Here is a 25,748-nt window from a genome sequence, read left to right on the forward strand (position 1 = left end):
GTCTTTACCAGGTGCTCGAATGCAAATCTGTTTGTCAGTCTTGCTTCCTCCCCCAAATGCTTTCTGCCTTGTATAGCTAACTTAAAACACAATCCATACCTTTATGCAATTAAAGAGTACCATTTGTTGCCTCGCCCCACAAGTTCCAGAACTGTTATGTCCAATGAGAAACTAAGCAAGTTTGTGGATCCGTGACGTCACAGGCATCAGCCAGTCAGAACCCAGTGAACACCCAGTTTCTCTGGGAAATTCAAAAGAACTGTTTCACCCAGAACTCAACCCTAGAGAAAACCATACCACAGCATGTGAGTAATCCCCACAACTTAAGCAATATTTTGTTTGTATGCAGCCAGTGTTATAGGTAGCCAACTTCATAAAGAATAAAGGCCTTAAAGTCTTAATATGAATAAAATCTAAGAGCAGCCCTTCAGAATCAGCACTATATACACAAATTATCAAGCTGCAGGATATAATAATCAGCTGTGTAAAAGTTCACCATAGAAATATATCTGGTGAGTCTACAATTTGGTGATTAAACTAAAGGTTTGAATTTTGACCTCACAGCAAGTAAGTACCACAAATTACCTTGATTTCCAATACTTCAGGGGCCAGTTTTCACCCTCTGGCATCCAGGGCCGCAGTAGCGATGTTTGCCCTGGATCTCCCACACCCGTACAAGCCACCTTTCAACTGTGTGTGGAAGGCTATTGTTATTGTTCATTATTATGGTATGCATTTTTGTGTTTTCATATTGTAAACCACCCTGTGATCTTCAGGTGAAGGGTGGTATAGAAACTGAAGTAATTATTTCCTGGAGAAGCACTACATTGGGCACCAAGACAAAGGCCAACTCCCAGGCTACTGTGGTGGCCAAATATGCCTGAGGCAGCGCATCTTTGTAATAGGTGATACATGACAGGCCACTTTACCTCAGACCGAAAGCTGGCTCAGCTTGTTGAGTATAAAGCTAAAGTATATCTGCTGCACATACCTCTGAGAGAGGCAGGCTAGGAGTATTTTTGTCTGTGGGGTCAGACTTCCACCACCATCACTCCTCAGGAGAGTCATCATCCCCAACAGCCATACAGTGCAAAAAAAGCTTTTGGAATATATACAGCACAAGCATGTCCTATTGCCAGCCATTTCTGAAGGTTGGAACCCTTTCCCCTTTTCTTTAGGGCTATCATACTTCTTCCTTCCAGAAAAGACACAAACTTGCTAATAATCCATCTTCCTGCTTTGTTGCCTTTGTTATCAAGTCCTGCCATGCATCCTGCTCTGGCACAACACACCAACACACACTAAAAATCACGTGTTTTTTATAAGAAATGGTCCAAAACCTGAGATGTCACAACCATCACAACCCTAATAAATAGCTCTGTGCTGTGCATGCAAAGACTCAATTTTCAGAATCATTCCAAAAACCTGAGCCCCACTTCCCTTGCTAGGGCATATACATGGTTATATAAAAGTTTAGCATCTTACCCACCATTTTTATATTAATTCCTCTCTGAACGGTACATAGAACTAAGGAGTCACCTGCATGGAGGCGACTATAAATAAGATTGGGTGGGAGGAACTAAGAGTGTGAAATGAGGCTTGTTAGTGCTTTAATCAACCCTCACTTAATATTCCAATCAATAACAGTTCATTGCGAAGGTTCCCGATACTGGGAGGCACAGTCAACTCAAATAGCCTAGTTGCTTTGGTCAGTATTATCTAACGAGCTACAAACATTGTGCTACTTTCTACACATTGCTATACAGAGCAATCCTATACATGTCTATTCAAAAGTGGGCCTCACTGAGTTCAATGTGGGCAAGTGGGTGTAGGACTACAGTCATAGCCATCTGGCAGTTAGCCAGTGGCCTGGATCAAACAGCAACAATTCCTTCTAGGTGAATAAGATGGTTTGTCAAATAACCACTAAAGAGCACTTGGTGATACTTGAACATGCAAGCATGCAGGCTGGTAATAAAAGAGATCACAGGCTATACATCTTGCTGTATAACTAAATGCAGCTTTGCAAATGCTAAAGGTCTAGGGCAGGCATCCCCAAACTCGGCCCTCCAGCTGTTTTGGGACTACAATTCCCATCATCCCTGACCACTGGTCCTGTTAGCTAGGGGTGATGGGAGTTGTAGTCCCAAAACAGCTGGAGGGTTGAGTTTGGGGATGCCTAGTCTAAGGCAATCTTCCCCAACTTGATACTCTCCAGGTGACTGGGCTATAATTCCCATTATCCCTGACAATTGTCCATGCTGGCCAGGACTGATAGAGGGCACCAGCTTGGGGAAAGCTGGCTGAAAACAAAACACAAACATGCTTGCAAAAAATCAACTCTGCAGGCTCATTCAGATCAGGGGAACAGGGAATCCACCTCGCTGTGTGTGACTTAAACAAAAGGATGCTCGAAGTGAGCATTTCTAAGGGTATGTGCACACGCTTTGCACCACATCTATAGGGAAAGTGTGGAGTCTTTGTTCCTAGGTAGTGATGCATTTCACGCTATCTACTGGAGCAGGGGATAATGCCATACATCAGTAAAGAAGAACTTGTGGTCCTCCAGATATTACTGGACTACAACACTCATCACTGGCCATGCTGGCAGGGGCTGATGGGAACTGGAGTCCAACAACACAGGTCACCAGTTCTCCACCCCACCATACATTAACCTGCCTCAGAGACCTGGCCAGGAGAGACCCATCTCTTTGTGCCTGATTCTTGCATCAGCTAAGAAAGCCTCAGGATGTCCTGCCAATATGTGGGTCAGCAAGCACTTCCCCTTCTAGATGGCTGGCAGTGGGGGTGGTTCACAGAGAACTGTGCAATTCAAACTGCATTCTGAATGCATTGCGTAAAAACCACGTTGCAGAGAAGAGAAGCCAAATGACCTTGGCACCAAACAGGCAGCAGCGTTTCAGACAATTGTGCTGGTTTTATATTATTGATCAAAAAAGAACTTTCAGCTGATCAATTTTTTCCATCTGTGATTATTTCCCTGCCTCCCACTCCCAGTTTCACAGCACCATTACCTGTCCTCAGGGCAAAAAAAGGCTAGAGCAATTGGCTTTGGCTTTCTCCTCCCTTATCTGTCTTCTCTGACTGTTGCATCTGCCTGTTGCATTGTGCTTTGAGCTTCATGTCTGCTGCATGTTTATGGGCTTCCAAAGATTAAGCTTGAGATGGAGGCCCCTGAATAAATCTGTTACCTTGCTATGAAGACCTTCAATGCCATCCATAGGCATATGCTCCTGAGTGAAAGGAGGAACCACATAGATTGGAAGGATCAAGGGACTAACTATTTGGTTCCTCTAGAACAGGAATGAGGGAAAACACCAGGATTCCAACCCCTATCAGCCCAGCAGAGCCAATGGTCAGGATTGAAGAGAACTAAACTCCAGCAGCATCTGGGGGGACCACAGATTAGCCATCCCTGACCTAGAAAAATAGTCCATTTTTAAAAGAGAGTCTTTCCACCTTTATTGTTTTTTTAAAAAGAAATTTTGAACTAGCCATTCTTCAGCACATTGCCTTCAAGAGGACATGGCAAGCAACTCAATGGGGTGGTTTTTACTGAGCTTGCTTCTGTGCTTTTTATCAGCAGCAGGAATCTAGCAGGCAAAGCTTATACTGACATAGAGATCAAGCTGCAGAGAAGGTTCTTCACCTTCATACCAGCTGCTATTAATGGCACAAGGAGCAAGCCCAGAAAAAGGTATGGCAGCTTTACAAGGAATGTATTTGAAAGAAAGTCATCCTGCAATTGTCTGACTAGCTTAAAAGATTTCTTGAAGGAAAAGGAATACTGTACTGTCCCCATTCATATCTTCTTTGAAAGATGGGAGAGACAAGAGAAAACCAAACTAGGAATGGCTTAGTGGTTTTTTTTTTCTTCCATGAAGATAAACCAAGATGTTAAAATATGCATCTATTTAAATAAATCAGCATGAGTCAGCCTCTGCAAGTCTGGGGTCCTCCAGATTTTGTGACTACAGCTCCCATCAGCCTCAGCCAGCAAAGTGCTGGGAAATAAAATCCAAAACACTTGGAAGGACATAATATTGGCAGAAGGCCAGCACATGTATAGAAGGAGTGATCCTTCTTAATTCTCAAGAGATGCCAGGGACATTAGCTTGATTTGGAAGAGTAGGAAGTAGTGTGGCCATTTCTGCACTACAAATATAAGCCAGTTTCAAGTCTACTTAAGTGCCTCATGACATAGTCATAGATTTGGGGGCTGCAAGGGGATTACAGCATTGTTTCAATGAGTTTAGGTAGGCATTTATTCCAAGGAAAAATGTTACAACAGCATATTCATTAAGAGATATGCACTAATGGAAAGAGCTCCTGATGTGGACACCTAACAAAGACACACCAATAGGAAGCAATGGTTTAAAAGCATTTGATCAAGAAGATGAACATTAGTGTACTAAATTTCAAAAGGGAAAGGTTCAATGGGGTGGAGCTAAGAATGAATCGGCCTACCACACCACTTGCCTGATTAAGCCTCTGACCATTATTTACAGAGATGAGTGCCCTTCCTTTCTTGTAGTAGACACTACTTAGTTTCTTGAAAGAGTTGCAAGCTGTGGAACTCAAACTTCCTTGAAACCATGCCCTCGCAGGTAGAAAGTTAGCAGGTGCTAGAAGAGGGTCCAGTGCTGAAGACTGCAAAACTGATAAAAATTTAAATGGGGGAGGTGAAGAACTAAGTATTTTGAGGGCAGCTGCCTCAGATAGCAATTCAGGGGGGGCAAAGAACCACAGGTCAACACGAAAATGTCAAAGACATCTTGAAGGGAGCTAAAGCTAGAAGTCTCTCAGCGAAGATGGTGAACTGGGAATGCTTGGTTTTAGAGGATGGAATCAACATAGCAAGCATAACGGAAACATAGTGAAATGAAGAGAACCAGTAGGACATGGTTATCTCCAGATATAGTCTATAGATGGTGTAGCTCTGTATGCCAAAAGGGGCATATTCCTACACAGAGTCATTGTGGGTGGTGATACAGGACCCTGAAAGTAATTTAGTACTGGTGTGTGCTTTCATCCCCCTGATCAAAATGCTCAGGGAGATATTGAAATGGTATCAAGGAAGTATCCAAAAGAGGGAATGTTGTAGTTATGGGTGACTTCAACTACCCTCACATAGATAGTTTACATATGTGTTCCAGTCATGAGAAAGAGATAACATTTCTAGAAACCCTAAATGATTGTGTCTTAGAACAATTGGTCACAGAACCAACCAGAGGGGCAATGACCCTGGACCAAATCTTGAGTGGCACCCAGGGCCTGATGTGAGATAAGAAGAGTTATTGAGCCAGTTGGGAGCAGTGTCCATAGTGCTATTAAACTAAACATACATGCCAAGGAAATCCAACATGGTCACATTTGACTTCAGAACATGAAACATCCCTCAATGAGGGGACAGGTAAGGAAACTGAAAGGCAAAGTCAAGAGGGTCAAATTACTTCAAAATGTTTGGGAGTTGTTTAACACAGTATTGGAAGCTCAGTTAGAGTGTATGCTGCAGATCAGGAAATATACCATGTGTTATGAACTGCGGGGCAGATAGTAGTGATTAGAGGGGAAGTCTAGGCCTAAGACAAAATAGAAACTGACAAGTCGCCAATTCTGGATGGCACCTGAGAGTTCCTAAAGAGCTCAAAACTTTAACCAAAAAAAAAGGAGGTGTCCTTCAATCAGTCTTCATACCCCCAAACTGGAAAGTACACAATGTAACACCACTTTTCAAAAAGAGATCTGGGAGCCTCCTGGAAATTACAGGCCTATTAGCTTAATGTCTGTCCCAGGTAAAATGGAGAAAGTATAGAAGAACAAGCCTTGCTGAAGTACAGCAAGCATGGCTTCTGCAAGCGTAAGTCCTATCACAAGAACCTCTTAAAGTTCTTTGAGAGTGTCAACCAGCATATTGATAGAGGTGATCTAGTTGACATAGTTTACTTGGACTTTCTAAAAGCTTTTGACAAGATATCTCTCCAAATACTTCTGAGTGAGACTTCTATGAGGAAAAGGTTGCAATGTTTGGGACTTTTTGGTTTAGAGAAAAGGCAAGTATAAAAGGAAATGCGATAGAAGTTCTCTCTGCGCGCTGTATGGTGAAAGTGGATAAAAAAAGGTTTTCTCCTCTCATAATACTAGAACCCTTGGACATCCAATGAAGCTGAATGCTGGAAAATTCAAGACAGAGAAGAGAAAGCATTCCTTCACTCAGAGCATTGTTAAACTATGGAACTCACACCCACAGGAGGCACTGATAGCTACCAATCTGTATGGCTTTAGAAAAGGATTACACAAATTATTGGAAGAAGAGGCTATCAACAGCTACTCACCACAATGGCTATGTTGTACCTCCACTGTGTGAGGCAGTATGCCTCTGAAAACCAGTTGCTAGGTATACCAGTTGCTACCACAGGTGAATGAGTGCTATGGTGCCCATGCACTGCTTGGGGGCTTCCCGCAGCCCTCTGGGTGACTGGCCTAGTTCTTCATACATCTTAAAGCTTGCTCCCCAAACATAGGGTCATGTATGTGGCTACCCAGCAGCGGGAGAGGAGTTGGGGAGGCACATCAGGTTCATAGGCAATATGTCATTTGCCAGGAGGGCAAATAGTGGGAGGGGCCTTCTGATGCTCTTCCCAGAAGCACCTGACACTAGTCTACCCTATGGGAAGTGAGATGCCTGAACAGGTGGATCTTTGATGTGATGAAGAGCAGGGCTGTATACATTCAGAGGCACTCTAAGATTCCACACATTCCAGAGGTGAAATTCAGATTCTGAATTGGGCAAAGGGAGAGAGGAGGAGGAGAATGTTCATTGAGAACTGCTATATCCCTTTTTATTGTAAGCTATAATATTGTAAGAGACTTAAAGTCGAGTCCATGAAATGCCTAGGAAAGTAAAGCAAAACAGATCCTGGAGGCTGAGGTTTCAGCCCTGGGGCAGCTGCCCCTCTGATCCCCCTTGGGGTTGCAAATTGGACCAGGCAGATGGATACACATGCAGAAGGGGTTCTGGCCACTCTCCTCCCATCTCAGCTAGCTGGGGACCTCTGGGACAGTGAAGGGATGGGGGCCAGAAATGGAAAGCTGGGAGAGAGCATCTCCAGGTGGTGCTGGCTATTGGCTCTGCCTTCAGAGCCTGGGCAGGTATCTATCTAGCCACTGGGTTTTAATAGGGAGGGGGGGGAGGGAAGACTCAGTCTTGGCCAGCAGCAGGGTGTGTCCCGGGCCTCGCTTCTTTATTTGCGCAAATCCTTCGGGGGGGGGGACACAGAAAAAATACGCCTCGTTAGGAATTTGCCTGTTTGCACGGTGGGCAGGGAGAGAGAAGAGAGATGACATCTTCAGATAGCCCTGGGCTGGCTACTTCGACACCTCCCCCACCCCCATTCCCCATCTATTTTCTAAAGGTGGTGGTCCCCCCCCCCAGTCGAAAAAAGGGCACATTATCGTCTCCTTGTATCCCCAACAAGGGCGGGGGAGGAGACTCAGTTCTCCAAAAAGGCATCCACACCATGCGATCTAAAGCTGCTCCGCGTTATCATTCCAGCGCCACTTTGATCTTCCCGTTTTCTCCTCCTATACCGCAGGCAGCAATTCCTGGGCTAGAAGGCTCTCCTCGCCCACCCCACCTCTCCGTGGCCATCCTCTCCCTCCGCACCACCCAAGAGCGGCGTTCTCACCCACCCGGCCCCACAGATCAGACGGTAAAGCCGGGAAAGGGGGGGGGGGAGGCGGGCGGGCGCCCAGCGACAGAAGCGCTCCCGCCGGCAGAAGTTGCCGCAATGCAAGAGGCAAGCGCGGGCACCTCGAGTCCATTGCGGAGCGCGGGGCGTCGCTCCGGAGGCTCCGCCACCGCTTCCCCCTCGCGGCCGAGGGCTTTGCGAGAAGCACCTGCCGCAGCACCCGGCGCCGCCGCCCACACCCTTTGGCCAGGAAGGGCGCCGCGCCCGACGGCTCCCACTCACCGCTTTGCTCCCCGAGGAAGACCAGCTTGAATTTCCTCAGCGGGTTGCCGAAGTCTCCTCCCGCGGACATGGTGCCTGGCTCCGGGGAGAGGGCAGGGCGGAGGCGGGGGGCAAGCGGGCGCGGCTGCAGGCGGCTCCGTCGGCTCGGGGAGACCGGTCGCCTTGGCCCGTCTGGCAGGCTGCGATCTGGGCGCTCTGCAGAGGGGGAGCCGCCCGAGCGGGGCGCAGCCTGCGTCGGTGGCCGGGCAAGGGCGCGCGTCCACGGCGGAGAAGCAGCGCTGCTGCTGCTGCTACTGGAGATGCCGGAGCCGGCTCTGCCCCTGTCGGCTCTCGCCCTGCCTCGCCTCTCCCGTCCGCGGCGGCGCCTGCGCTCTGCCCCTTTCCCGGCTACTCTGATGTCATGCTGGAGCAGCCAGCAAGCCAATGCGGTGCTGCAGGAGAGAGAGAGGGAGCGAGCGAGAGGCGCGGGTGGGGACGTACCAAGACGAGCTTGCTGGAGGGGCGGGCCCGTCTGGAGGGGGCGGGCCCGCGCCGGTGGGGGGGGGGGAACCTGCTGCACCTCGCCCGTCGGGGCCCAGCACGCGACTACGTCCCCGCCGCTGCCTCACTCACAGCAGGTGTTTCTCCTCCCCACCCCCTCCCACGCACTCCCCACCGGCACCTGCTGGGGCTGAGCAGGTGGGAAGGAAGCCACAAGTGTGTCTCTGCGGGGGGGGGGGATGCAAGCAATTGGGCTGAGACGGATGATGAGATCATCCCCTTGCAATCCACGTCCATTAATCCGGAATTGCAACCTCCCGCTAGGTTTGCTGCGCTTTGATTCCTACAAATCCTTCGCAGGGATTCCCACCACTCTTAAGGGGGCTTTAGACGGCTGCCTTTCTTCAAAGGAAGGACCTTCGCTCAGGGGCGACTGAGCACCCGTTTTGCATGCAGATGATCCCTGCTTCAATCCCTGGCGTCTGCAGGCAGAGGTTGGGAATCCTGGAGAGCTGCTGCCAGTCAGAGCCACACAAGGGTGCCCAACAGGGGGTCCTCCAGATGTTGCCCAAAATCCTATCAGCCAATGATGGGGCCAGTAGTTTGGCAAGGTCTGGAGGGCAGCTGGTGCAGATCAGGTATCGTCAAACTTTTCAGACCCAGCACCGACTTTCAACCCAAACATGCATTTCTTAATATTTTACTGTATATTAGCATAGTATATTGCCTCCTGCCAACCTAGCAGTTCGAAAGCACGTCAACGTGCAAGTAGATAAATGGCGTTTCCGTGCACTGCTCTGGTTCAACAGAAGCGGTTTAGTCATGCTGGCCACATGACCCGGAAGCTGTACGCCAGCTCCCTCAGCCAATAAAGCGAGATGAGCACTGCAAGCCCAAAAGAAGAAGAGAAGAAGAGTTTGGATTTGATATCCAGCTTTATCACTACCCAAAGGAGTCTCAAAGCGGCTAACATTCTCCTTTCCCTTCCTCCCCCACAACAAACACTCTGTGAGGTGAGTGAGGCTGAGAGACTTCAGAGAAGTGTGACTAGCCCAAGGTCACCCAGCAGCTGCATGTGGAGGAGCGGAGACGCGAACCCGGTTCCCCAGATTACGAGTCTACCGCTCTTAACCACTACACCACACTGGCTCTCCGCGACTGGACATAATGGTCGGGGGTCCATTTACCTTTTCCTTTAGCATGGTAGGAGTGCTCCTGTTGTGACCCATCAGGGACCAGACACATTACCCCACAGTCACCTTTCACTGGGCACCCTTTATCTTACCTTTACCTGACCCACCAGTTGAAGACCAAAAGATAGAATCATAGAATCATAGAGTTGGAAGAGACCACAAGGGCCATCGAGTCCAACCCCCTGCCAAGCAGGAAACACCATCAGAGCACTTCTGACATATGGTTGTCAAGCCTCTGCTTAAAGACCTCCAAAGTAGGTGAATCCACCACACTCCTTGGCAGCAAATTCCACTGTCGAACAGCTCTTACTGTCAGGAAGTTCTTCCTAATGTTTAGGTGGAATCTTCTTTCTCGTAGTTTGAATCCATTGCTCCGTGTCCGCTTCTCTGGAGCAGCAGAAAACAACCTTTCTCCCTCCTCTATGTGACATCCTTTTATATATTTGAACATGGCTATCATATCACCCCTTAACCTCCTCTTCTCCAGGCTAAACATGCCCAGTTCCCTTAGCCGTTCCTCATAAGGCATCGTTTCCAGGCCTTTGACCATTTTGGTTGCCCTCCTCTGGACACGTTCCAGTTTGTCAGTGTCCTTCTTGAACTGTGGTGCCCAGAACTGGACACAGTACTCCAGGTAAGGTCTGACCAGAGCAGAATACAGTGGTACTATTACTTCCCTTGATCTAGATGCTATACTCCTATTGATGCAGCCCAGAATTGCATTGGCTTTTTTAGCTGCCGCGTCACACTGTTGGCTCATGTCAAGTTTCTGGTCAACCAAGACTCCTAGATCCTTTTCACATGTACTGCTCTCAAGCCAGGTGTCACCCATCTTGTATTTGTGCCTCTCATCTAGATAATACTGATCTAGATAGACCAATGGTCTGGTTATTTATAAGGCCACTAAGTAATGTTTCTAACCATCTTCTGTGTTGACAGGGCAGGGTGGACAAAGAACTACCGTACATACTGCATTTTACCCCTTTGGTGTCTTCATTTCTGGGATGCCATCAGGGCCCAAGATCTACATCCTCATGGAAGGGGCAGAGAGATAGTGGGAGGACCTTGAATGAAAGACAGGAAAGTGGAGATCTCTCAGGGTGAGAGGCTGGAACTGCCCTAAGACCTCCAGGTATAGGGTGGTATATAAATTCAATAAAAAATAAAAAAATAGGAAAGGGAAGCTGGGAGCTGGGAGGGAAGGAACTGTCATTTTTGGTGGGGGTGGAGTTATGAGCTAATTCTGTACAGAGTTTAGACACTTGTGCACTATTTCTGCCCTTTAGATATCCTGCTGCTGATTTTCCTCTCATTTTCCTCAAGGCTGTTTCTGTTAGGTAGTGCATTTTATAGCTGTACCCAATGTAAGTCTATTATGAGACTGCATTTTGCAGGGGTTGTGGATTTCATTGCCTGAATGAAATGGTGTATAATTTGTCATTGCTGCTTAGCATGGCTTCATTATGTATTGCTTATGATTATGAACTGTATTTATATAATTTAGGTATTGTATTGTATTTACTTGATATATTTATATCCTGCCTTTCTCCCAAGTTGGGATTCGAGGTGGCTTGCAATCCTTAAAAACATCAATTATAAAATACAGAATAAGAAAATCCCAAACTGGTTAAAAATAATAATCATGGCTGGGCAAGGACTTCTTGTGAACTGATTTGGCAGTGCAATGAGACATCCTGGCTGGTGGGCACAGTAGCAGAATGACTAGGTACCCCAAAATCACAGAAAGAGAAAGGGCTGGCTAACAGACACCTGTCCATCTTCTATCATAATTCCCTACTCACTCTATACTATATTTCCCCATCCTGTAACTGACAGAATTATTCTTTTCTTCCCACGCAATACTAGCAGCCCCCAATCACAGAATCCGACAATAAGCGAATCCACACTCACTCACCCACCAGTCCTGTAAGGGTGCATTCTAGGATAGAAGCCTCTTGAACCTTGGTTGCCTTCCCCTAATTTAAGCATAAGAAGATATATTAGAAGTCAAATATACCCTTCCTAAAGGAATGCCTCTCTCTTGCCAAGGAGTGTCCATCCGTCAAACACAACCCAATAAAAGCAAAATAAAATAAACGGTAAAGGGGTGGCACCATTGTCATAACCCCAGAAGAGCACTCCAAAAGGTGCTTATTTAATAGCCTACAGCTAGGTGTTACCCAATAAGCCACAGGTGTTTCCTGTCCCCCCTTCTTAGGATTCTGCCAGGACTTAGCAAAGCAAAGGCTGTAAGGTTGCCATGGAAAGGGTAGGATGGAGAACTAAAAGCTGCTTCCCATCTCCTGCACACCTTACAGCAACCAGTAAGTGTCTTCATGTGATATCTCATCCTTACAAAGAATCCTGGTTGCATGCACCATTTTCCTTTGAATAATGATATCGTTGTTTATTCTACATCTCGTGGTGAAACTTGGGCAACAGATTAAGATAAAACATTATTCTGGATCATGCACAATTCATCCATTTGGTTTTGGGCTCACTGTCAGGCCAGACTGGGGAACCTGCAGCCTTCCAGATGCTGTTTTTGGACTTTGATTCTTGTCAGCCCTGACCATTGGCCACATTGCCCAGGACTGACCGAGCCTGGAGTGCAACAGTGTTTGGCCACACAGTTTCCCCACTTAAAGAGAAAGCTACCGGTAAATGGGCTTGTCTATGCTGCTTGAAGATTCCTAAGGGCTCTGGCATCATAGGGAAAGCACAAATATATGCTTTCTTTCTTTCTTTCTTTGTTTCCTGCAGGCTCCAGGAAGAAATATACTTTAAAAACAATAACACAATGATAGATTGTAAAGGAAAATGCATATTTTAGGTAAGGTTACCAGACGTCCCTGTTTCCCAGGGAAGTCCCCGGATTTACAAATCAGTCCCCTGCCAAAATCCATCTATTTAGTAGGAAGTTGAAAAGTGTCCCCGGATTCATTGAAAAAAAAATCTGGTAACCTTAATTTTAGGTAATCTTATCCTCAGCCTTATCCTTATCCTTAATCTTATCCTTATCCTCAGAAGTAGACTCCACCGTGGGAGCAGGGCCGGGGCGGGAGAGTGCTAGAGTTCTGTCTAGTCAAGTTGAGTGGGATCAATTCCAATCTGTTACCTCCGAGGATGTGGACAGGCTGCTTGGACGAGTGAAACCAGCCACCTGTCTCCTGGATCCTTGCCCATCCTGGCTTATAAAAGCTAGCCGGGAAGGACTGGGCAATGGGCTTCGTGGGGTGGTGAATGCTTCCCTCCGTGAGGGAGCCTTCCCAGACCCGCTGAAAGAGGCGGTTATTAAACCGCTTCTTAAAAAAACATCTTTAGATGCGGCCACGATGGCCAACTATCGCCCAGTCTCAAATCTTCCATTCCTGGGCAAGGTGATTGAGCGAGCGGTTGCCGAACAACTCCAGGCACGCCTGGAAGAAGCGGACCATTTGGATCCCTTCCAGTCGGGATTCAGGCCTCATCATAGGACTGAAACTGCCTTGGTCGCACTGGTTGATGATCTCCGGCGGGCTAGGGACAAAGGTGAGAGCTGTTTCCTAGTTCTGCTGGATCTCTCAGCGGCGTTTGATACCATCGACCATAGCATCCTTCTGGACCGTCTTGAGGGGCTGGGAGCTGGGGGCACTGTTATACAGTGGTTCCGCTCCTTCCTCCTGGGCCGTGTTCAGAAAGTGGTGGTGGGGGATGAGTGTTCAGACCCCTGGGCTCTCACTTGTGGGGTGCCTCAGGGTTCTGTCCTCTCCCCCATGCTTTTCAACATTTACATGCGGCCGCTGGGAGAGATCATCAGGAGGTTTGGGCTGGGTGTTCATCAGTATGCGGATGATACCCAGCTCTACCTCTCTTTTAAATCAGAACCAGTGAAGGCGGTGAAGGTCCTGTGTGAGTGTCTGGAGGCGGTTGGAGGATGGATGGCGGCTAACAGATTGAGATTGAATCCTGACAAGACAGAAGTACTGTTTTTGGGGGACAGGAGGCGGGCAGGTGTGAAGGATTCCCTGGTCCTGAATGGGGTAACTGTGCCCCTGAAGGACCAGGTGCGCAGCCTGGGAGTCATTTTGGACTCACAGATGTCCATGGAGGCACAGGTCAAATCTGTGTCCAGGGCAGCTGTTTACCAGCTCCATCTGGTACGTAGGCTGAGACCCTATCTGCCTGCGGACTGTCTCGCCAGAGTGGTGCATGCTCTGGTTATCTCCCGCTTGGACTACTGCAATGCACTCTACGTGGGGCTACCTTTGAAGGTGACTCGGAAACTACAACTAATCCAGAATGCGGCAGCTAGACTGGTGACTGGGAGCGGCCGCCGAGACCATATAACACCGGTCTTGAAAGACCTGCATTGGCTCCCAGTACGTTTCCGAGCACAATTCAAAGTGTTGGTGCTGACCTTTAAAGCCCTAAACGGCCTCGGTCCAGTATACCTGAAGGAGCGTCTCCACCCCCATCATTCTGCCCGGACGCTGAGGTCCAGCGCCGAGGGCCTTCTGGCGGTTCCCTCATTGCGAGAAGCAAAGCTACAGGGAACCAGGCAGAGGGCCTTCTCGGTAGTGGCGCCCGCCCTGTGGAACGCCCTTCCAGCAGATGTCAAAGCGATAAACAACTACCTGACATTCAGGAGACATCTTAAGGCAGCCCTGTTCAGGGAAGTTTTTAACGTGTGATATTTTATTGTATTTTTGGTTTTTATGGAAGCCGCCCAGAGTGGCTGGGGAGGCCCAGCCAGATGGGCAGGGTATAAATAATAAATTATTATTATTATTATTATTATTATTATTATTATTATTATTATTATTATCAGCCAGCAAAAGACTCTTTCCAGCATTTTGCCATATGCTTTGTTCAGTATAATTGATAGTGACTTGAGTGATGTTCAGTGGCTTAAGTATGCACCATTAGGTCCTTCTCCTTACCCCCAAATATTCAGACCACAATCTCTTTTCATGAGTGCCAGATCATCTTCTGAAATAGATCCAGGAGCTTCCTCAAGTTTTGTGCTCTTTGTGAATTATATATGTATTTACTAGTAAGATGCCTAGCAAACGGTGAAAATGTGTCTGGATGTGTCTGGAAGCATGATCATAAAAGTGGGGAGGGAGTGCAGCTCCCAGTTTTCTTTTGTTTCCAGCATAGAGATAGGATAAAGATTAGAGAAATTAGGAGCTGAAGCTTCTGGTACTCAGCTGACATTTGGCATGATGCTTCATGTGTACACATATGTTGGTCTCCTTCCAAGTCTTGAAGGGAATGTTGGATTGGCAGTGAAAATTTAGAGTGGCACCCATGTTTAATTCAGGACCGTAAGTTGTACAGGGACCAGAACTGGTTTCCAGCGGGCTTTGCTCCACATAGCTTACCTCTACAAATAAAATTGGCCTCCTTTCCAAAGGAGTGGAAGGTTTTTAATGTGCTCTCAGTCCTGACTGGGAGCCTACTTCTGGTTTCATAACAGAAGTTAGTCCCAGACCATACCACCTTTGGGGGAGATTATTGGCTGAAAACTGATGTAGGGTTCACATACAGATAAGAAGCATGGTGATGGATCAGGACGCTGTGTGGCTGCTTTTCCTTCAAAGCAAAAGTGTAAATAACACTGCATGCAGTTGGGCCCTAATAGGCATATCATTTCTTTGCTCCCATCAGAGCTCTCCTTAAAAAAACCAAGGCTCTCTTTAAAAAAACCCACCAATCAGAATTGTTTGAGAGTGTGAAGAAACATACTGATAGAAGTCATTTGGCAGGGATTTGATACCAAGGGCTCCTTTTGAGGTTTTAACAAAGCCGCTAACCAAAGTGTGAAAAGTGAAGGCAACGGGGGTGGGGAGAAAGGTGATGCAAAGGAAGTAGAGATTTATATTGCAGCTGGTGCTATTTTTTCATAAATGATCTGAGGCTGGGCACTAGGGTGAGCAGTGAAGCTGCTAAATTGTGTTCTGCCACAATTTATTCTGGATAGAGTAAACCCATGTGGTCCATGAAGATCTCTAAAAGCACTGGAACCTATGCCCTTCCAAATGTTATTGGACTCTCAATTCCAGCCAGCCAATGGTAGTCCAGCAACATCTGGAGAGCCACAGGTTCTCTGTCCCTGCCTAAAACTATCCTGCCAAACAAAAGGGCAAATGAGGTTCATATATAAGCAAAATGATGCTCATTGTGGTAAAACACTCCCAGCATATATTGGCAATATTTTGGGTTGTGTATAACTCAGTGAAAATGTCACATGTTGCAATGGTGACGAAGTCCATTTCTGTGTGAGGGATTATTAGGAAAGTGATTGAAAATAGGGTGGCCAGTATTGCAATGGGGACCCTGTGGTTCCACAGAGAAAACACTCTCAATGCATAGTGAACTCGTGGAATACACTGCCACAAGATATGATGTTGATCCCTGGCTTAGATGGCTTTAGAGGGGGACATATATATTTACACAAATGTACAACTGATGCGAAAAGAGGCTTCTAAGCAGTTTACAGAATATAAAAACCAGTTACACAACATTATTAAAATACTTAATTGAAAATGCGCCACAATTAAAATGCGCAATAAAATTGTACCATATAAGCATCCACAATTAAAATACGTGGTTAAAAACAATCCCATTAAATCACAGCAAATAAAACAAGAGACTCGGTTCAAGAGATCAAGCGAATGCTTGCATGTGTTGAGCATCCTCCGGCCAAGGAAGGGTCTGATAGCAATTCTTTATTGTCAAATGCGCTTACTTACAGCAGCTCCTAAGGTATCGCAGACACATATGCTTCTAGCATCCAGGTCTAGGCAGCTGTTTCCAGGTCTGTGCCCTGTGAAGCAGTTGCAGCAACAGTGGGACCATGCTCCCCCCCCCAATCTTATGAACCCTCATCTGATGGGGTTTGCGCATGTAACCTGAGGCTTTTACACAGAAGCCATCGCTGTTCTTCCATCTTCAAGCGCCACCTGGTTCTAGGAGACAGTGCAATGTATGGTGAGGATTCATACCTCACCTGAACAGCCTCTTCTTCTGCGTCTGACACATTCTGCACCTCCACCTCTGGCTGCTCTGACCCGTCCTCTTTTCCTCTTTCTGGCTCCTGCTTCATGAGCAGCACCAAACCCCATACATTGCTCGTCTCCTCCCTGGCCCCTTGCTTCTGCCACACATTCACCACAAGGACAGCAGATCCCGGATTTAGATCTTTATTTCCCCCTTGTTCCTGGTGTTATTTCGTCACTCGCTCCTTCTTCCCTGGCAGGGAGTGGGGGCACCATTTTGTGGTTTGCCTCAGGTGCCAAAATGTATTGGGCATCACTTTTTATACCCCCTGATCAGTTGGTTCTAATGTTTGTCGAAGAAGCACTCAGGAATGACCCTGCGAAGGAAGCAATGGCGTCGAGCTCTTGGAGAGTGCATTTTCATCAGTAAAAAGGGAGAGTGCTTTAATTCACTTTATTAGTGCTCTTAGCAGTCCCTGTCAAGGACAGAGGGCAGTATTATTATTCAGATGAGAATGTGAGGTTACAGTATCGTGACTTTGCTTTTCGAAAGCCATCTACTATAGCAAAACTGGGACCTGGATGTTAATTCAGACCAGAACCTTCCTTCCAACCCTGAATGACCGACTTCTAATTTTAAAGGCTGATCTTTCCATCCTCCCACTTTGAAATGTGATCTTTCGATTTTGGCTTTGTTCTTCATTGAAGTTTCCTAGATAGGAATAAATCTGGGAGGGGCTGGAGGGGGTCACGCCTTACTGAAAGAGAATATGCTTTGCATATAGATATTCCCAGGTTTAGTTCCTGGCATCTCCATTTAAAAAGGGCCAGGTGTCAGGTGATGGGAATAAGACAGGCTGAAGACCCCAGATAACCGCTGCATTGCCAGTACTGGGCTAGACAGTCTGATCTGCGCTAAGGAAGCCTCCAGTATTCCTTACTATCTCAACCATGCTGCCCATGAGCAAAGCTTGTAAAATCACAAAGCAGCATTTTATTGGGAAGCCAGTTCCTCTACAAACTAAATTACAGTATACTTTGCAGAACCCAGACTCATAGATTCTGAGCTCCACACAAGACCTAAGTGCCTTTAATTTATTTATTTCGTAAAATGCATACACTGCTTGATTGCTGTTGTTGTTTTTTTAAAAAACCCCTCAAAGCAGGTCCCACTTGCAGTTTTAAAACCCACTAAAACCAGCACTCCAAAAGGACTATATCACCATAATTTAAAGTTAAAACAGCTTGTGAAGTCCTAAACCAGGGGTCTGCAACCTTTAAGACAAAAAGAGCCACTTGGACCTGTTTCCGAAGAAAAAAACAACTGAGAGCCGCAGAACTCGTCATTATAAAAATAACTTTTTTGTCACTTTTTATTATTTCTTTGTTTGACCCCTCAGAATTACGCCTCCTCATAGAAATAAACGTTAAATTAACAAGTTACCTTTTTTTGTGTGTGTGTTCTTCACTCCCCTTCAAAACAGTGACCAGCGTACATGCCCCTTACAATGTAGCGGGCGGGCGGGAAGGTGACGTCGGGACGGTGTGTGACTAACGCACACACCGCCCCCATGCGACGTCACAGCCAGTACAGCGCCTGCCACAGTGGGGAGTGTTGGGGCGCACAATGTGCCTCCTCCCCTCGCTAGTATCCGCCCCGGAGCCACGGCAAAGATGTAAAAGAGCCACATGCGGCTCCGGAGCTGTGGGTTGCAGACCCCTGTCCTAAACAGTGCTTCCCCCCCCCTAGAAAAATAGGTGGTGGTTCTCACCATGCATAGGCGCCGACTCCATGGGGCCTGAGGGGGCTCGAGCCCCCTCAAAAATTTTTTGGGGGGGCTCAGCCCCCCCAATAATCTCGGGCACCTTTCCAGCAGAGCGCCGCCGCCGTCCCCCGCCTCCTCCCCACCTGCTCCCTCGCCAGCCAGCCAGCCAGCCGCGCGCCCTAGTCGGAGAGCCCCGGCCGTCCCCCGCGAGATTAGGGAATCCCCGGGGGCGGGGGCTCCTGCCTCGCTGCTTTGCAGCACCACCGCCACTGCCAAGGCACTGCCGGGGGGAATTATCTTCCTCCTGGCGGTTTCAGCCCCCGCGAGAACAGGGGAATCCCGACCGGCCACACCTCCCAGCCAGCCCTCTCTTCTCCGGCTAGCCCCACGTTTCCCGCATATCAGCTGTTCCGGAGCTGATTAATAGGCGCAGCACGCTCTCCCCTATTCGCTCACGAGGAGGCGGCGCCACTTTATTTGCATATTCATGAGCTTATTTATTATTCATGAGCTTTCCCGGGCCCCCCCAATATTTTTTATAAGTCTGCGTCCCTGTCACCATGCAATTGTTACAGTAAGTGCCACACTTTTTAACAAACAAAAAAAAAAATGAGGGGGTGGTACTGCATACCCTTGAGTAACCCCTGGAAAAAAGCACTAAATGATTTTTAGCTCACCAAATTGCCATGTCCCAAGTAACCAGGCCTGCCTCAAAGTAAAAGTACTTTTAAAAACCTCAAGTAGTTACCAAATAAGATCTAGGCCCATCTGACTGATGAATGAGCTGGTGTCTGCTTGCTAGATTTGTAATATTTAGCAGTACATGTTTAGCAAGCATATTAAGGTCTTGCCTGATCTGCCTGAAAACCCTGCATCTAAGAGATGCAGCAGCCCAGAATTGGCAAAAATTGATCTCCAGTCTTCAGCATCAGCCACTCTCACGTACCACCGCCATACCAGTCTGTTGTTATGGATCCTATGTGTTGTGGCATCCAGTCAGGTGAATGAAGTGCGGAAAATGCCTATCTGCTTTCCAGAATAATAATAATAATAATAATAATAATAATAATAATAAATTTTATTTATATCCCGCCCTACCCAGCCAAAGCCGGGCTCAGGGCGGCTAACAACAATCAAATAATCAGTCAAATAATCACACAATCTAAAAATATTTCATTATAAAAATTAATTAAATCAAATTGATGGCAACCAATTAAGCAGAATTATGTGCAGGTTGCCAGAGGAGGGAGTCAGGCTGCGCCCTGACCAAAGGCCTGGCGGAACAACTCTGTCTTGCAGGCCCTGCGGACAGAAGAGCCCTATCCCTTAGTTGTAGCTATTGCAAAATAGGCCATTGTTTGGGGAGCTGATGGGAACACTGGTGTGGTCAGCTAAGGCTATTATCTTACCAAAAAAATCTTGTCTGACTAGCTTAGCAGCCTCTTCTTCTAGATTCTAACCTTCACTTGATACGGGATCACATTCCTGGAAGGGATCTAAGTGTATCATCCAGACAGACCCTCCTAAGCACATAACAAAATTTTGAATAGCTGTGGCTTTTCCTTTTCACTATAGCAATGATGGAAGAAGTTACAGTTGAGGGGCTTTTCCTTTCTATGCGAAGCCTCAAGGTAGCAGACTCTCCTCTCCACACCTAGACCTTGTATTTTCAGGGCATATCTGGGCTAGAAACTTTTATAGGCTATGTACAGTGCAACTGTCATGATTCCCCCAAATAAAGGATGGGGAACCTGTGGGCCTCTTGGTCAGGGGTAGCCAACACAGTGGTCTTTAGGTGTTATTGGACTCCATCTCCCATCAGCCCCCAGCCAGCAGGGTCCATGGTCAATGTCACAGACTTGCTGGATGCAGAGGAGTGTTGGGAGGCACCAGCTGAGGAACTCCCAGGGGAAGAAGATTCAGAGCCAGGGGATTGGTGGTGGGACAATGATGAGTGGTCAGAGGGAGAAGACTGGGAGGAAGAGGCATCGGAAGCTGGAGAGGTAACAGGGTGTAGTGAGCAGTGAGCGGCCATGACAAAGAGCAGTCCCAGAATCAGAGGCAGAAGTGGAGGCTCTTCTTCACTAGTCAGGCTGGTGAAGAAACCGGGGTGTCTCCCCTTCCTGCTGCGACTAGTTCCCCCCTCCCCTGGTCTCCCAAAACCAGAAGAGGTATGAAGAGGTAGGCGCAGAGACAGGCATGGCAATGGCGTCTCAGATTGCTTGGGAAGGATCTGGGGGAAGAGAGCTATGGGAAGGTGTGAATTTCAGTCCCCACAACTGCCTCATAGGAGCAAGATCTACCAGGACAAGTTGCTGTGTTCACTGGGCCCAGCCTCCTGAGTCAACCTGGTTTCCTTGAATAAAGAGTTAATTTCACTGATGCCGTGTGATTGACTGCTGACCTCACACCCACTGCTGACAGTCAAGGATGATGGGAGCTGTAGTCTAGCATCATCTGGAGAGCCACAGGCTCCTCAGGCCTCCCTTAAGTTACAGCCTACATAATTTGGATTCATCACAGATCCTCCCAATAACAGGTTTGTGAAATTTGCTTTCCTAAAAGGCTTAGAAACCCAGCCAGCCAGCCAATTGCACCTGGAAACAAATCGCAGTTGGAAATGAGCTACTGGCTGATGCTCAGTTTCCTCTGCAATTTTATTCCTATTGCTCTGCGGCAAAAAAGCCCCCAAAACAACCCAAGCCATAATAATAGCGGGTGCTCATGGGGGAAAGAAACAGCTGGCAAAAATCATAAGGAGACGAGTAAATGCAAAGAAGGTTAAGTGAGTTGCTATGATTGACTGGTTATAAATATATGCCTAAAAAGCTCTTGTGACTCTGAGTAAGCAAAACTTTGCCTTTGGGATGTGAAGAAGGGCAGTGGCATCTGCTGGAGCTTGAAAGGAGAGGCCAATCAGTCATGGCCATGCATATAGGGCTGGAAGTTGCTCAAAGGTCATTCAGTTCCAGGCTCTCCCATTCTAAGGATACAGAAAAGATTATCTTAGATGTTAACTGTGGTGTGAATTTCTATAGGCAGCTTGAAAATGGGTGGGATGGGTGGCTCTTGAATCCAGACCTCCAGCAGCCAGTCTTTGGCACCTTGTCTTCTAGGCTCTCATCAAATCAGCCAGAGGAGGCTCTGAGGATAAAGGGGCCACCGACTGCATAGCCTAAACACTGTCACAAGAGCACAAGAAGAGCCCTACGGGATCAGGCCAAACCCCCGACTTGTCCAGTATCTTGTTCTCATCTGGAAAACAGATCCTATATGAGAAACCACAGGCAGGACCTGAGTCATTTCCCAGCAACTGGTATTCAGAGGCTGATTGCCTCCAGCAGGGGGACATAGCCATATCATGGCTAGTGCTCTCGACAGCATTGTCCTCTAGGAATTGGTTTATTCTTTCAAAGTTGTCCCAAGTTGGTGACCATTCACTACACCTTGTGGGAGCGAATTCCACAGATGAACTAGGTGCTTGTGTGAAGTCCTCATTCTTTCAACCTCCAGTTTCATTGGATGTTGCCAGATTCTAAAGTTATGAGAAAGGGAAAAGAAACCTCTCTCTGTCCACACCAACTGTCCCCTACACACACTAACTGTCTGGTCAATAGGAACATGCCAGCTTATAAAACTTTCTCATACAAGGGCACAAACAGGACAAAAAGTTAAGTTTATGAGTGAGGAGTCTGAACAACATTGGGACTGCAGGAGGTGGGCAGGGAGAGTTTAACTCTCTCTCGCCACCTCAGTCATGGTACCAATGGAGGCTTCCCTCATGCTGCAAATAGCAGCTTGGGGGGGGGGATTTCATCAGAACCCCAGCCAGGGTTGATGGGCCCTGAGCAATATGTCCACCACCCCTGACCTACCCACCAATGATGTGAAAATGGTGGCAGCCTGTCCCCAGCTTTGCTTGCTATGAAATGCGCCCTTAAGAAACAACAGGATAGATATTAATTGTGCTTAATGTTGTGTGTACACTGCTTCTCAAGCCAGGGGTGAGAGTGCATTGGATGCAGGGGAGGAGGAGCAGCAGAAGGGAACAGACAGATGGGTCGTTTTGCCAAAATGACTCTCAAACTACCCAGTAAAAGTATCCCCAGTAAACTACCAAGTAAAACTATTTTGTGATGATTGTTAGAGAAATTGCAGAGAAGTGGCTGACTAAGGAGATACCTTCCCGGGCCATTAAGATGTTCTCCAGCAGTCACCTGTTGATTCTGTTCACCCTGTCCCGTTCACTCTCCAATCAATATTTGGATCGGATTTGAAGGAGGGGTTGAAGTCATGACTTGGAGCAAGTATTAGGGGGCAGTATTAGTCTAGAATGGACCAATGGGCTGACTCTGTACAAGGCAACTTCACATGCTCCCAACACCAATCCACAGCAATATATGCAAACTAGCCACTAGAGGGAGACAACTGCACTCTGCTGACCTGAATTGTACAACTTCAGGCAAGGTCTTCTCACAGGTCCGTTTATTGCCCTGGGCGTCAGTCAAACCTTCATCAAAACAGAACCCAGGGTGGCTTAAGTATCAAGGCAGGGATACGTGATCTTGTTAAACTGAGTAGATTGAACTGCAGGCTTGCGGGAGAGAACAACAGGATGGTGGAAGCACAACTATCCCTCCTTTGAGGAAAACACGGTTTTCATACTAATTTGCCAGAGGAATTCAATGTAGAAGAATGGAGAGAATACGCTGCTCTCTTTTTTCCCACCCTTTTGTTCTTAGGGATTGCAGCTGAGCTCATGTAAGAGCCATGCTGGCAGGGGCTGATGGGAATTGTAGTCTAAAACATCTGGAGGGGGCCAGATTGGCAAAGGCTGCTCTAAGTCAAAGTTCCCAGCCCACAAACACTGGTCTTTTCACCCAAACATTTTCTGTTTTATAAAAGGCATTAACAGTGCAGTATTACACAAGATAGAGGGACGCAGGTGGCGCTGTGGGTTAAACCACAGAGCCTAGGACTTGCCGATCAGGTGGTCGGCGGTTCGAATCCCCGCCACGGGGTGAGCTCCTGTTGCTCAGTCCCAGCTCTGGCCAACCTAGCAGTTCGAAAGCACATCAAAGTGCAAGAAGATAAATAGGTACCACTCCGGCGGGAAGGTAAACAGCGTTTCCGTACGCTGCTCTGGTTCGCCAGAAGCAGCTTATGCTGGCCACATGACCCGGAAGCTGTATGCCGGCTCCCTTGGCCAATAAAGCAAGATGAGCGGCACAACCCCAGAGTCGGTCACGACTGGACCTAATGGTCAGGGGTCCCTTTACCTTTACCTATTACACAAGTTTACTCAGAAGTGTGTTCAGTGGGGCTGACTCCCATGTAAGCAGGGCCGGCCTGAGAACTTTTGGTGCCTGAGGAAAGGTATGTCACTGATACCTCCTCCCTCAGATCTGGGCCTGTGTCCTGGCAGGGAGGGAGGAGACCAGTGGCAACACAGCTCCCCGCCTTCCACCGCAATGCCTTGCATCTTCCAGTGCCTCTTGAACATTATCTCACAGGGTAGACCTGTGAGCTAAAAAGGTTATAGTGCCACCCAGTGGTACTTTGATTTATAATGGCTAAATTTCAATATACCTAATCTACCATAAATCAGAGATGTTAAAGACGTTGGTTTGTTTGAGCCTTAAAAATGTAAACAAATTCTCCCCCCTTCCCCCTTTTTGGAGGGCAAAGTAATGAAACACAAGGTATTTTCATTTAAAAAATAAAGAAACTAAGGTACTTTCATCATCAGATATGATGCAATTTCCTGTATTTGAAACAAGCCAATCTGTTTTAGAGAGGATTCGCTGAATGGAAATTTTGATAAGCTCCATTCCATGTATCCCAAGATCAGACGTGGCATCACTATGGCAACGGAAAGGCCTGGAGGCAAGGAGAACGCTAGGAGTCTACTCCTTCAAACACATACACAAATAAATAGAGATCAATAAAAAGCGTGAAGAAATCAGGGGAAGTTGATTTTATTTAAAAATTCAATATATATATCACAACAACTAACTTTATACATTGAGTGGAATTTACGTCCACTCTACCTGTGTAACGGAGGAGAGGGGAGAAGAGAGAAGGCACAAAAGTGAGCTGGCCCAAGCAGAGTTATAATCCCCGCCCCTCCTCCTTGTTCCATACCTTGGTCAATCCTGGCATAACGTAACATGCTTGTTGGAGTCGTTCCATACAGGGAGCCGCTGGCAAACAAAAATGGTCGCTCCTCACCAACTTCAAATGCTATTTACACGGTTCTCTTAACTTCATCAGTTTTTGTGTGCCATTCCCATCCAAAGGACCTGCTTGCTTTTCCTCCAACCCATCTGACCTATCTCCTCAGAGGAATCCTCCACACGTTGAGCCTGTCACGGGGGCTGCAGAGTGCGTACTCTCAATCCCAAAGATGGCTTCCCTCGCTGTAATTTGCTGGCTGACCCTTTTTCTTTCCGAGGCCTGGGGAGATTTTCAAGGCAGCTGCCTCTTGAAAAGGTTAGCCGGCTGCACCGGCTCTTTTTAACACTGATTAGGTGCTTGGTCACCGAGAGTCCTGTTTGTTCTTCATTTGACAACATGTCCCTTTAAGCTGAGCTACCCACGGCAGACGCTGATAATGCAGAGTTCTAAAAGTCCAGCTGCTAATATGAAATGGTTCCCTTACAGTTTTATTTTTATTTTTAAAAAACAAAAGGCACAAAGGCCGAGTATTGTTAGTAAATACAGGCATGGAACTAAATGGCCATTGAGATGGGTCTGGTTGCGGCGCTATACTAGGCCGGCGGCTTTGTCTTGCACGTTGTATTCCTTGTTCTTCGTCACCCTCCAGCCGATGACGGTTAAGAGAAGGATGCCAATGATTTTGTAACCCACTTGGAGGCCTAGGTATCTGTGCCAAAGAGAAAAGAGAAGCAGGACTTGAATGGAACAGACCTTGAGATGAAAGCAACCTTCTGTTTTAGAAAGGCACCCAGAAAGAGACTGAGTCCTCAGGGACGCATGTGGAATGGTAATCGGGCCTTAGTAGTCTAAGTACCCAGACTGCTAAGTTGGATTCTAGAAAACTTCAGACAAATTCACACATGCATGCAGTTGCATGAAAAGGAAGTTTTTGGCACTGGGTGTGTTCTCCTTTGTGGAGGGCAGGAGCGAGGTGGGGAGTTGCACACCTTTGCCCTTTAAGCACCAACAACAGAGAATAGCTGACTGGGGCTGTCTAATGAAGCGCATTCAATCTTTGCTTTCTCTATGCTGAAGTCAAGTTCCCCATTTTGCGGGGGGGGGGGAGGGGGTGCCTTTTTAAAAATTACTTTTGCTTGGGCAGGTTTGCAGATG

General features: G+C 47.3%; 2 protein-coding genes and 1 long non-coding RNA gene across 4 annotated transcripts in view; 1 reads left to right on the top strand and 2 right to left on the bottom strand.

The window, feature by feature from the left end:
• RAB6B (RAB6B, member RAS oncogene family) overlaps nucleotides 1-8,370 on the bottom strand; it is a 59,101-nt gene extending 50,731 nt beyond the window's left edge. The window contains exon 1 of the mRNA XM_081192788.1: nucleotides 7,995-8,370. Within this exon, the coding sequence (XP_081048914.1) occupies nucleotides 7,995-8,064 (70 nt within the window). The 5' untranslated portion in view covers nucleotides 8,065-8,370. The remainder of the gene's footprint in view (nucleotides 1-7,994) is intronic.
• On the top strand, nucleotides 167-24,378 carry LOC308586335. The gene is made up of 4 exons (XR_014007824.1): nucleotides 167-305; nucleotides 6,166-6,439; nucleotides 12,431-12,500; nucleotides 24,211-24,378. It is a non-coding gene; the product is annotated as an uncharacterized lncRNA (long non-coding RNA).
• The window catches only part of SLCO2A1 (solute carrier organic anion transporter family member 2A1), a 59,819-nt gene continuing 58,449 nt past the window's right edge, over nucleotides 24,379-25,748 (bottom strand). For both annotated transcript variants that reach the window (XM_081192625.1, XM_081192626.1), the window contains exon 14: nucleotides 24,379-25,302. In XM_081192625.1, the coding sequence (XP_081048751.1) occupies nucleotides 25,182-25,302 (121 nt within the window). In that variant the 3' untranslated portion in view covers nucleotides 24,379-25,181. The remainder of the gene's footprint in view (nucleotides 25,303-25,748) is intronic.

This window comes from Podarcis bocagei (assembly GCF_964188305.1).
Source record: "Podarcis bocagei genome assembly, chromosome: 4".
Taxonomy (NCBI): Eukaryota; Metazoa; Chordata; class Lepidosauria; order Squamata; family Lacertidae; genus Podarcis; species Podarcis bocagei.